Consider the following 12,019-nt stretch of genomic DNA (forward strand, 5'->3'; position numbering starts at 1 on the left):
GGGCAGGCCTGGTTCTTTTTTTTTTTTGCGGTACGCGGGCCTCTCACTGTCATGGCCTCTCCCGCGTTGCGGAGCACAGGCTCCGGACGCGCATGCTCAGCGGCCATGGCTCACGGGCCCAGCTGCTCCGCAGCATGTGGGATCTTCCCGGACCGGGGCACGAACCCGTGTCCCCTACATCGGCAGGCGGACTCTCAGCCACTGCGCCACCAGGGAAGCCCCAGGCCTGGTTCTTTCCCATCTCTGGGTTTCCAGCGCCCAGTACTGAGTAGATCCAGCTACTCAGGGTGTGTTAGGCTGAGTTGAAAACCCAGGTAGGTGTTGGTATGTGGAGGGCTGTGAGACAAGAATTCTAGGCATGCCCCAGAGGAACCTCTCCATACAAGAGAAGGGTCTGGAGTTTAGCCTAAGATGTTCTCACTTGGAGAAAAGAAGGGAGCAAGCACCTGGTGGGGAACATGGCAGTGGGAAGGGGTACAAAGAGCTAGAGGGTCTTGTTCTCCTATATGGTTACAATCATCAAAGCAACATGGTGGGCAAGGCCGTAACTGTCAGCAGGATCAGTGTAACAGACGAGGCATGGAGTACATCCTGGTATGTGAAGAACTAAAGGACACGTGGACAACCAACAAGCAATTGATGGGTTCATCAACAAATGCAGCTGGGAAGTGGGCTGCCTGGAGAGAAGCCACGTTCGACTCTGACCTTCGACAATCTGCCATAGTAAGTGATGAGTAAAGAGCTGCCCAGTTGGGCTCAGAACTGGGGGTCCCGTGGGACAGAGGCACACATGAGACAGGTCACCTGCTCCCCTGGGCCCAGGTGGGAGGACGCCTCAGTCAAGGACCCAGCTCCACCCCCCTTCCTTGGCATCCCCGGAGAAGGAGCTCACGAAGGCCAAACTCTCAATGACCTTAGCATTTCTTTCAAGCCCAGGACTGTGAATTGATCTACAGCAGAAACTCCAGGAGTGTCTTTTTCAAATTCATGTTTAGCAAAAGTACTTTTCTGCACCCAAGCCTGTAGGAAGCCACCCTGCTGCTTCCCTTCGCCTGATATACTTCTTGTTTGTATCACTCGTGCTAGACAATGGGTGGTCTTGGGGATCTCTCCCATTCTTCCAAATGCTGGTGTAGTGGAAACTCAAGTGTTAGACCAGGAATGGACCTCCAATTTTCCTATCCCCCCTTTTTTTTTTGGCTGCATTGCGTGGCACGTGGGATCTTAGTTCCCCGACCAGGGATCGAACCCGTGCCCTCTGCGTTGGAAGCATGGAGTCTTAACCATTGGACTGCCAGGGTAGTCCCTATACCCTCATTTTATAGATGGAGAAAGTGAAGCCCAGAGAGGAGAAGTGAACTTCTTCCCGTCACACAGCCCGTCAGAGGCAGAGCTGGGCCTGGACCACGCCCTCCCTGTCCCGGTGTCCTGTCCACTGCTCTTCCACTGCCTTTTATCATTTCCTCTCCTGCCCTTTTTTCTAAGGCTTTCATTGCTTTCCTGTGGCTCTTCTGAGTTTCCTGTGCTGTCCACACTGCCACATCCCTGTCCACTTTGCAGCCTGACGACTCTGCTCCATGACAAGTCTGGCTGGGTCAGAGAGCGAGGGTGTCCCAGCAGCCTGGCAGCCCCTGGTCTCACGATGGGCCCCAGCCCTCCGCCCAGAAGACACCCTGCCCAGCGCTGAGCCTGGCTGAGGACCGGGAACACATGCCTCCTCTGGCTCTGGGCTCAGAAGATCCTCGTCCCTGTGTGTCTTCTCCGTTACACCCCCTAAATGACCTTCAGCATGTCACACTCTGGACCTGATGGCTCTTCTGGAAAACGGGAACAGTTAGAACATAGCACCTAGAGCCGTGAAGATCAAAGGAGTCAAATACGTGGAAGAGTGCTTTGTAAACTGCGAAGCACCATTCCAATGTGAAACACTGGTGTCCTTCAGACCCCAACACAGGGCTGGACCCACAGCAGATGCCTACTGAATAACTGTGGAACAGTGGTTCTCAACTGGGGGCGATTCTGACACCCCAGGGGCCACTGGGTGATACCTGGAGACATTTTTGTTTATCACAACGGGGTTCGGGGCGCTGTGGCATCTGACTGGTGGAGGCCAGGGATGCTGCCGAACGGCTTACAGGGCGCAGGACAGCCCTCACAGCAAAGAATTATCTGGCGCCGTACGTCCACAGGGCTGACGTTCAGAAGCCTTGCTGTAGATGGATGAAAGTGTGAAATGGCATCTGTAGACACGGATGTGATTTGTTGTTCCACTAAAGCAGAGGAGCTGTGGCCGGGGAGCTGACCGTCAAGATACCATGGTGACCAAGAGCAGGAACCTCCCAGGTTAAATGAGCTGGCCGTGCCCGGGTCCGACAAGTTGAAAACATTTTATTTCAATTCTATCCTCAGGAGGCAGCATAAATAATCACAGAAGACCACAAAGGTCAGGGGGGAAGAAAAAAAAGCTTCAGAAGTGTGGGGAAGAGGAGATGTAAGCTTACACCGTCTAGCTGCGGGGTCTGGGGGGTGAGGAGACCCTGCTTTAGCTGGCCGAGAGGGTGGAAGGCTCTTGGGGGAAAAGCCCGAGGGGTCAGGGGGGCTTTCCCTGCCCAGGTCACTGGGGCGGCTTAGGGAGCCCCGCCTGTGTGGATGGATGCTGTGCAGGGCGGCCGTGGGACAAGCAGTGTGGAGCACAATGCATCTAGTAGGTCCTAGCTCATGAAAGAGAAGAGTGGACACCCACTTCCTGGTGCCCAGGCCAGACCTCACCCCTAAACTGTGACTTTTCTAAGAACAGTGTTCATGGACTCCATAGGTAGTGACAAATGAAGGGAGAAAAAGAGGAAAAAAAGAAAATTGTAGAAGACCAAGTGAAATGTGGCATCTCCCTGGGTCCTGTGACCCTGGGCTGCTTTTCAGTTTATCTGCAAAATGGGGAGGATGCTCCCTTCCTCTGGGAGCTGAGATGAGGCTCAAATGGGATCCTAAGTGTCGAAGGGCTGTGTAAACTTTAAAGTGCTACACCCACGTGAGGGGCTGTGGTCATCCTACAACTGTTAAGGCTGACCGTGACTGAGAGAGCAGGGCCGAGACATGCACACAGAGCGGCCCCCGGAGCCAGCCGGCCCCTGCTCGGCCTCCCCAGGGCCAGCTCCACCCTTCTCAGCCTCAGCCTCCAGGAGGAAGAGGCCTCATCTCAGAGGGAGTCCCCTGGGGGGTGGGAGCAGAAGGTGGGGGCCGGGAGGACGTAGGGACACTGAGTGTGAGGGGCCTCGACTGGGCAGTGAGACACATTGGCACTACTGGTGTTGGGAGGCTCCCAGTCTTCTCCTCCACGGAGACTTGGGCCCTGGTGATGCCCCCGTGGGATTGGCATCTTGATGCAGTGGGAAGGGTCCGGGCCTGAGGTCTGCACACCACTGGTCCTGGTCCTGGGTCCACTGTTCATCTGCTGGGTGACTTAGTCAAGCCACTACCCCATTGCAACCCTCAGTTCTGTCACTTGTACCCTGCCTGCTTCACAAAGTCAATGGGAGAAGGGTGTTGCCAGAGCTTTGAAGAGCCTCAGGGGAAAGCAAGGGGGCATTATGGCCTTGGCGAGCGATCCTCTTAATTCCCTGAAGATAAGAGAGAGGGGGCAAGAGACAGGAAGGAGTTGGGCTGCTCGCAACCCTTGTCAGGTGAGTGGGCTTCCAGGGCTGCGGGGGGGGGGGGGGAGGTGGGGGATGGGAGGGAGAACAGCTGATGCCGGCAATCCAGCCCTTGCTGTGCGTCCATCAGGGCCACTGTGAGCCCCAGCAGGGAGCACGGAGATGTCCTGGCAGCCCCCTTTGCAGGGGAAAAGTTCAACCTCTAAGTCTCCTGGGGTCCTGGCTTCCCCCTCCGCTCCCTGGTCCATTGAGGGCACCCCTCGGGGAGTCCGAGGTCTTTGCCAGCCAAGGGGAAGCCGAGGCTCCTGGGGTGGCAGGGGAAGGGGCTGCCGGCCTGGGTCTCCGGGAGAGGCTGGGGGCTGTTGTTAGCGTGAGGTCGACAGGTCAAAGGTCAGCTTCCAGTTCTTGAGGTGGCAGGTGGGGTCCTCAGGCACTCCCCCAGCTCCAGTCCTGGTTCTGTCTCTGGGGTCACCGGAGAATGGGAAGTGAAGGGACGAGTAGAAACAACGGAGAGATCGGCTTAGAAAGCAGCCCGGCCGGGGAGCTAACAGTTCTTGGGGCTGTTGCGCAAGTTTTTCAGCTCCAGCTGCAGCTGCCGAATGCGGATGTCCTTCTGGGCCAGCTCCTCCTTCAACCTCCGAATCTCATCCTGCTGCCGGAAGAACATCCGGAGGAGCTGGGGTGGGCGAGAGAGGGGGAGAGAGGGGGCCGGTGAGCCGAAGAGAGCAGGGGAGAAGGTGACACTTCCAGGGGGCACCCAGACCCCCAGCTCCACCCCCACGCCCCTTGCAGCCGCGGTCCTCCTGGCCCAGGCCTCCCACCCCTCCCCCGTGCCGGTGTCCCAGGTGACTCAGGTCGCTGCCGCTCTCCCTTCTCCAGATTCAGCTCATGGCTCCCACCCACGTCCACCCCCAGCCCGCACCGTGAGGCAGAGAAGAAAAGCTCTGGCATATGCAGACCCGCCTCGGGCACTGATCCAGGGTCACTGAAGAAGGGATGAGTCCACACAGGCCAGTTTTCCAATATCCCAAGCTCACCCTTTTAGGGCTTCAAACCGAATACTTCATTTACCTCCCACTCGGAATAGAAAGCTTTCTAAAATGTTCTGCACCCTTCTCTTCTTAACGAAGCTCAGGATACGGAACGGAATCCAGCTTTTTTTCCTGCTGACAGGGGACTAGCACGGCGCACCAAAGTCTGCACCAGCCATCGCTGGAGTGGCCACGGGCAAAGCATGGGAATCTGACAGACCCTCGCTTAGATGGCTCCCTGGATTAACCAGCCTCTCCATTTCCTCCATAAAACAGACTGACTGACGCCCGCAAAACGCAGCCTCCACAGGCTCCTGGAGGACCCCACACACTTGAGCTGAAAGTTACCAATAAGCAGTCGCGTTGGTCCTCAAACTGCCTACTGTGAGTTGCATCTGTTTTTGTATAATGATTGCACAGTTTAATTAAATATGACATAAACTGATGAAATAGGAATACAAAAAGAGAGTTGCTGTTTCCCTAAAAACTAAGTTGAATGCATTTGAGAATCTTGAAGAAGGGTGTGCTAAGAAAGTTGTTACTGAATTAGGTGTGGATGACATACACATAAAAGATGGGGAATATTCTATATCTTGATTGTATGGTAGTGGTCACCCAGCTGTAGGCATATGTCAAAACTCATGGAACTGCACACTACAAAGGATGAATTTTACCATAGGTCAATTACACCTCAATAAACCTGTCTTAAAAAAAAAACCCAGGGGACTTCCCTGGTGGTCCAGTGGCTAAGACTCCACGCTCCCAATACAGGGGGCATGGGTTCAATCCCTGGTCAGGGAACTAGATCCCACACACCACAACTAAGAGTTCGCATGCTGCAACGAAGATCCCACATGCCATAACTAAGACCCAGAGCAGCCAAATAAATAAATAAATATTTAAAAAAAAAAAAAAAAACTGGGGAAAACTTTGAAAAAACAAGGGCTTTGTTTTCAGATTGATTTTAAGCTCCCCTTAAAAGAAACTGAAACTGGAAACTGGAGTTAAAGTGTGATTTATTTGACAAAGACATAGCGGATCCCAACTGGGACGTCCTCAAAGAAGAGGTCTTGGTCCTACATCAAAACGTGTGGAATGAATGTATATGTTTTACATTTAAATGAAAATAAATTGTTTAAAGAACATATATATGTCATTTTTGTGATTCTTTCCTTTAACTGACTTTTTTTTTTCATTAACCAACAAACCAGTCCTGGTTACATCTGTTCACAGGGATGCTGTGGTGTTTGCCCTGCACTAAGTGATTCTATGCACTCCTGTGCCTTCCAAGTTCTCAAAGTTTCTTTGTATAATTTTTTGGATCTACTTTTGTTTAAAAAACAAATTTACTGAAGTGTAATTCATGTACCATGAATTTCACTCATTTTAAGTCAATTCAGTGAGTTTTAGTAAAATTACAGAGCTGTACAATGATGTCTTCTCCCCTGTGTCAAGCTACCTGTTGTCTCTTCACACTTAGACCCATGTGTCTACTGTTCACAGCCCCATTATCTCATTGGTTGCTTCCAGTCTTCTGTGATGATTAAAACTGTGGGTAAAACCAGAGTAACAGACTCTGAGCAATTTTTTTTTCCCCAAGAAGCAAAGTATCCAGGCTGTAGTGTAGAGAGATTGTGGCATCTGTGCTGTCTGCTCAGAGACCCTTTAAAATATTTCTCCAGGTCCTCCATTCTGATACAGACAAGTCCATAGCTAAAGGTTACTCATTGTAACTGCTATTCACCCTGCCTTCTCCACACCCAGTACTAGAACCAACTTCAGGTTCTTGTTATGGCCCCGGGCTATCGCAGCAATTCAACTATGTCTACCTTCTCAAGGTACTTAAAAGAAAAAAAAAATTTTTTTTAATGGAAAACAAAAACAAGTACCCATCATCCATTTTCAGGAAATAACATGCAAGCACTCTTCTTCTTCTTCTTCTTTTTTTTTTTTTAACTTTTTGGCCGTTCCACGTCGCATGCGGGATCTTAGTTCCCTGACCAGGGATCGAACCTGCACCCCCTGCACTGGAAGCACGAGTCTTAACCGCTGGACCACCAGGGAAGTCCCCATGTGACCACTCTTGCTTCGGTTTTACTCTTACCTACTTCCCCTGTACCACCCTCCTCGCGATTATTTTGAAGCAAATCCCATGGATCACACGGTCTCATCCAGCCTTAGAAATCTGAACATCCCTCTATAATGGCACATAAACATATTTTGTTGCAATTATCAATTTACCTGCCAGTTTCACCTTTAAGACTGTGAGGTCCCAGAGGTTAGGAATGGTCTTACTTTTATGAATAACAGCGATAATTATAAGTTGGTGTGACAAGAAATCCTGTAAGATGGCCCCATGTTATCCTCTCCTTTCATGGGTAAACGGGGCCTAGTAACTTGCTTCAAATGAATAGAATATGGCAGACATGACGGTATGTCATTTGCAAGGGGAGTTGACAAAAAGACTGTGGCTTCCATCCTGGACACCCTCTCTTCCTCACTGCCATGCTGTGAGCAGCCCTGTGGAGAGGTCCATATCGCAAGGACCTGAGGGAGGTATCCGGCCGACAACCCTTGAGGGACTGAGACCCTTAGTCCAATGACCTGTGAGGAAATAAGTCTTGCCGGCAACCAAGTGAGTGAACCTGGAAGCAGATCCTTCCACAGGTGAGTCTTCAGATGCGACTGCAGCCCTGGCTGACGGTTCACACCCTCATGAGAGACCTCGAGCCGTGCTCACCCACAGATACTATGAGCTAATAAATGTTTGGGGTTTAAGTCCCTAAGTCTTGGGGTAATTTGTTACATGGTAATCGAGAGCTAATACAGTTAGCCTCTTTATGCATTTAACGTGAGCAGGAAGAGTGCTAGATACTTAGCAATGGTCTCTTTAATGCTCACAGCATCTCATAGCCCCGTTTTACCATGAGGAAATGGACTTAGGGAAGTCAGGAAACATGTTCAGGCACAGCCAGGAATTGAGAGGGCCAGGATCCAAATGCAGGTGGGTCCCTGCCACCATCTCCACCGCAGCTGCATCAAGCCCAGGGCCTGGCACACGGTGGGCATTCCGTGAATCCTGGCTGAGCTGAACTACGCTGGTGCCAGGGACCGAGGGTGTGGCTGGAAGGAGAGGCCTCTGGGGGGCGTGGACAAGGCCCAGCTCCGGTTACCCCTGATGAGCTGCTCCCTTTCCAAATGGTACAAAGAGTACTTTCATCAACATGCAGCCTCTTCCACAAAAACAGGAAATCATCAGACCCTGCTGCTGCTGCCATGCCAGGGAGGAAAGCAGTGCTGTAATGCATGAGGCTGGCTTTCCCCATGAGTCAGGAATTTATAACTCCAGATGACAGCCACATTCTGAAATGGATTCACGAGGGGACACGTAACTCTGGGTTCGCGGGTTTGAGGGGCATCAGTATCCCTACCGTAGCCCAGCCTCTAGTTATTGGGGTCAGAGGCAACGGAAGCCAACAGCAGGCTACTTATGGTATTTGTCAGAGAAAGAAAAATGCCCCAGAACGGAGCTAGCTTAAAGGCCTGAAGCCCATAATTGAAATGCAGAGGTCTCGCTCTGCCAGGATGTGTGGCAGCAATAACTTACATTCCTTACCTCATTCTCTGTCCTGGGTGGGACATTTTCTAATAAATCTATTCCGTTGACCACAACGCTCTTCTTTTCTTTGATGGGAGCCTTGAATACCATTTTGGGGGACTTCTTATAGCCTTCTTTCAAAGACATCAGCACAGGATCTAAGAAAGGCAAGGGACGTGTTCTCACCGACAGTTCCATTGACTGTCAAGTGATGGTGGCTCTCACTGAACACCACGCCCGACAGTCGGCTGAGTGTGAGGGCAAGTTCAATTAGGAGGATATGCAAGGGGAAGGGGGTGGGCTAGACCGAATGCCAAGGTTGCAGTCTCCTAGCCTCTTCTGGGAAGCCCACCCCTTGCGGTACCTCGGTTGATGCCTCCCAGCCACTCATCGGGGGTCAGAGCTGGCTCTGTGCCCGGCGTCATGGGGTAAATGTCTTCCTGGTAGGAATCCGACTGCAGCGGGGGAAGCAGAAGAGTGGACAGATGGGGGGCTGCTGAGAAAGCCCGTGCTCTCCAGTCAGATTCTCCTCTTTGCTGACGTCCAACCGCATACCTGCTGCCCTGTCTCCCGCCTTTGTACTCACAGTGTCTCCCATTTGGAATTCCCACCTTGCCTTCCGTAGCCAGCCAAACTGTCCTCACCTTAGAGCAGCCTCCATCCCCCACCCCAATCCACAGGAAAAGGGCTCCTTCTTCCGGCCTCAGCCAGGCTTACAGTCAGTGGCGAGAAAGCTAGGCTTCAATGCCAGGGGCCCTTTGGAACCAGCCCAGCCCCACTCACCCTCCGGGGCACGATCATGGAGATAGGCTCAATCAGGCCCTTGAGAGTCACCAGCTTGTAGAATCGGAACACCTCGCAGGCAGACACATCCAGCCCGTGCTTGGGCATAACCCCTGTGGACAGGCATACATACGGCTACATGGGGTCCCGGGAATCCCCCCTCAGCGCCCCTCCTTCCTGATGACCTTGGCCAGGGGAAAGGCACAGGTGGAGGGCACTAGGTTTGGAGGCAATGACCCATACAGTAGACAGGAGGGGGCTAGGGGCTTCCTGAGTCAGGCTCTGTCTCTGGGTGGTAACTTCTCAAATAAGCTCCGTGGGCTGGACCTGCCTCACCAAGGGGCACACTATAGATTTGGGGCCTTTGAGAACTGGAAGGGGCTGCAGAACTATTTGAATCTAATCCATTCTTTTTACAGATGAGACTGTATAAGCCACAGAGACCATCACCTTCTGAAATGAACTGGTTTCCCGAAGCCTCTGTGCCCCCAGTCTTCAGAGAGAAAGAAGGAGGGAGAAAGTTTTCCCCGTGCACCCCAGAGGTTTACACGCAGCCCAAGACTGCCGTTCCGTCATGTGTCTTATAGGATCGACAGGGGTGCGTGTGTGCATGTATGTCTGCGTGGGCACCAGATACAACATCCCTAACAGCTGTATCATCTGGACACCGGCTGGGGCAGCAGTGCAGTGTGGGGTTAGGAACACAAGCTTTCGGGTGGGACAGAATCCTGGGTCTGAATCCCGACTCTCCCCTCTTTCTGGCCGGGAGTCCTTGGGCAAATCACTGCTCTCTGAGCTCCAGCTTCCCTGGTGGCCTAGAGGAGTCCAGTAGTGGCCCCTCACGAGATGGTCGGGGGACTGAGTGCGAAGATGCTTGTTAACTGCCCGGCAGTGATGAGCACAGATAACATTAGTTTCTTTCTCCAGGATGTGAATATGAGTTAAGGTTCTACCTCTCCTCGGCTGGAGCAGAAGGCTGCTCTTCCAGAGAAGGGAATTCCAGGAGCTGGAGGGAAGTGGCATCATGGTACCAAGTGAAGCCAGCAGACTTGGGTTTGAATCCTGGCTCTGCCACTTAGGAGCTACGTGACCTGCCTGGGGTGAGTGACAAAGCCACTTGGAACCTACGAAAGGTGCCTGGCTCGTGGCAAATGCTCAACAGTGGCCACAGGTGAGGAGGACAAGGAGAAATAGCTATCCTCAGTTGCCCCTCCCTCCTCCCCACGTCCTGCTGACCCAACTTTCTTTTTTTTTTGCGGTACGCGGGCCTCTCACTGTTGTGGCCTCTCCCGTCGTGGAGCGCAGGCTCAGCGGCCATGGCTCACGGGCCCAGCCGCTCCGCGGCATGTGGGATCTTCCCGGACCGGGGCACGAGCCCGTGTCCCCTGCATCGGCAGGCGGACTCTCAACCACTGCGCCACCAGGGAAGCCCTGACCCAACTTTCTAAACATCTCCTGGATCCATCCTCATCTCCTCATCCCCATGCCATCCCCCTAGTTTCCATTCTCTCTTGCCTAGAAGTCCACAGGGGCCTCCTAACTGGTCTCTCTGCCTCCCTCCTGCCCTTTCAAGATCCAGTCTCCCTACGGAAGCCAGAGCAATCTTAAACCAACCTTTCAGATCACATCACACGGTCCCACTCCCACCTACCCATCCACCCAAGAAAAAGAAAATTCTACGAGTTCCCGGTGAAACCCCAACTCCTTCCCCTGGGTGATGGTTAATGTCGGTGGGCCCAGTAAAGTAGATGGCCCTCCCCAGTGTGGGTGGGCATCTTCCAACCCATCGCAGGACTGAACAGAACAAAGGCCAGAGGAAGGAGGAATTTGCCCTTTTTTCCCTGCCTCGCTGCTTGAGCTGGGACATCTCATCTCATCCCCTGCCCTTGGACTGGGAGTCACACCATCGGCTCCCTGGGGTCTCAGGCCTTCAGACTTGAGCTGGATTATACCACTGGCTTTCCTGGGCCTCCAACTTGCAGAGGGAAGATTGTGAGACTTCGCAGCCTCCATGATCACGTGAACCAAATCCTTGCAATTCCCCTTTTATAAATATACTTGGTCGTTTCTCTGGAGAACTCTAATATACCCTGTCTAATGCATCCCATGGGAGCTGGCCCCTGCACATCTCTCCAGCTTAATCCCCTAACACTTACCCATCTTCCGCATGTTTATGCTTAGCCACACTCACCTCCCTTCTGCTCCTAGAACATGCCAGGCTCTTTCTGGCCTCAGGGCCTTTGCACTAACTGTTCTTTCTGCTGGCACTACTCTTCCCCTTTCCTGCCTTTCGGATCTCAGTTTAAAATGTCACCTCCACAGCAAGGCTTCCCCCGACCACCTGGTCTAAAACAGCCCCCGTCACTCTCTGTTCTATTACCCCATCTGATTCTCTTCTTAGAACTTACTACCATCCAATATTTTCCTTACTTATTTGTTTACTGTCTGTCTGTCCCTCAGTGGGATGTGAGTGAGGCTGTGTTCTATTTATCACTTTACCCCTGGACTAGTCCAGGGTCTGGCACACAGCTGGTACCCAGTACATGTTTGTTGAATGACTACAGGAAGGAACAGGAGACAAATACTCTGCCAGGTGTTTTGTATACATGATCTCTAAGCTTTACAACAGCCCTTCAAGGTAGGTTTAATTATCCCCATTTTACAGACGAGGAAACTGGGACACAGAGGGGTTAGGGACACAGTCCCTAACCAGAATATAAACCTAGCTTGGACTCCAAAGTCCAGGCTGCTTTTTATACTATTTGATGATGGGGTGACAGCGAGGGAGGTGGGGATGACAGAGCCCTGGGGAAGGGTGAAGTCAGTGGAATGGTCATTCGGACCTCAGGCATATCTCTGGGCCTCCATTTTGCTGCTGGTCCCTGAGAGGGGTCCTTGGGCCCCTCCAGCCCTGATGTCTCTGAAGCTGGCCCTCAGGCCGTGTCCATAATCCCAGA

At 52.5% G+C, this 12,019-nt stretch overlaps 1 protein-coding gene across 2 annotated transcripts in view; it reads right to left on the reverse strand.

Annotated features, from left to right (window-relative positions):
- Positions 1-2,374: 2,374 nt before the first annotated feature.
- The window catches only part of CORO2B (coronin 2B), a 139,797-nt gene continuing 130,152 nt past the window's right edge, over positions 2,375-12,019 (reverse strand). For both annotated transcript variants that reach the window (XM_004276238.3, XM_033439956.2), the window contains exons 9-12: positions 9,063-9,175; positions 8,644-8,734; positions 8,298-8,437; positions 2,375-4,326 (exon numbers count right to left, since the gene is read on the reverse strand). In XM_004276238.3, coding sequence (XP_004276286.2) covers positions 4,195-4,326; positions 8,298-8,437; positions 8,644-8,734; positions 9,063-9,175 — 476 coding nt within the window. In that variant the 3' untranslated portion in view covers positions 2,375-4,194. The remainder of the gene's footprint in view (positions 4,327-8,297; positions 8,438-8,643; positions 8,735-9,062; positions 9,176-12,019) is intronic.

The sequence above is a fragment of the Orcinus orca genome, chromosome 2 (assembly GCF_937001465.1).
Source record: "Orcinus orca chromosome 2, mOrcOrc1.1, whole genome shotgun sequence".
In the NCBI taxonomy this organism is placed as follows: domain Eukaryota; kingdom Metazoa; phylum Chordata; class Mammalia; order Artiodactyla; family Delphinidae; genus Orcinus; species Orcinus orca.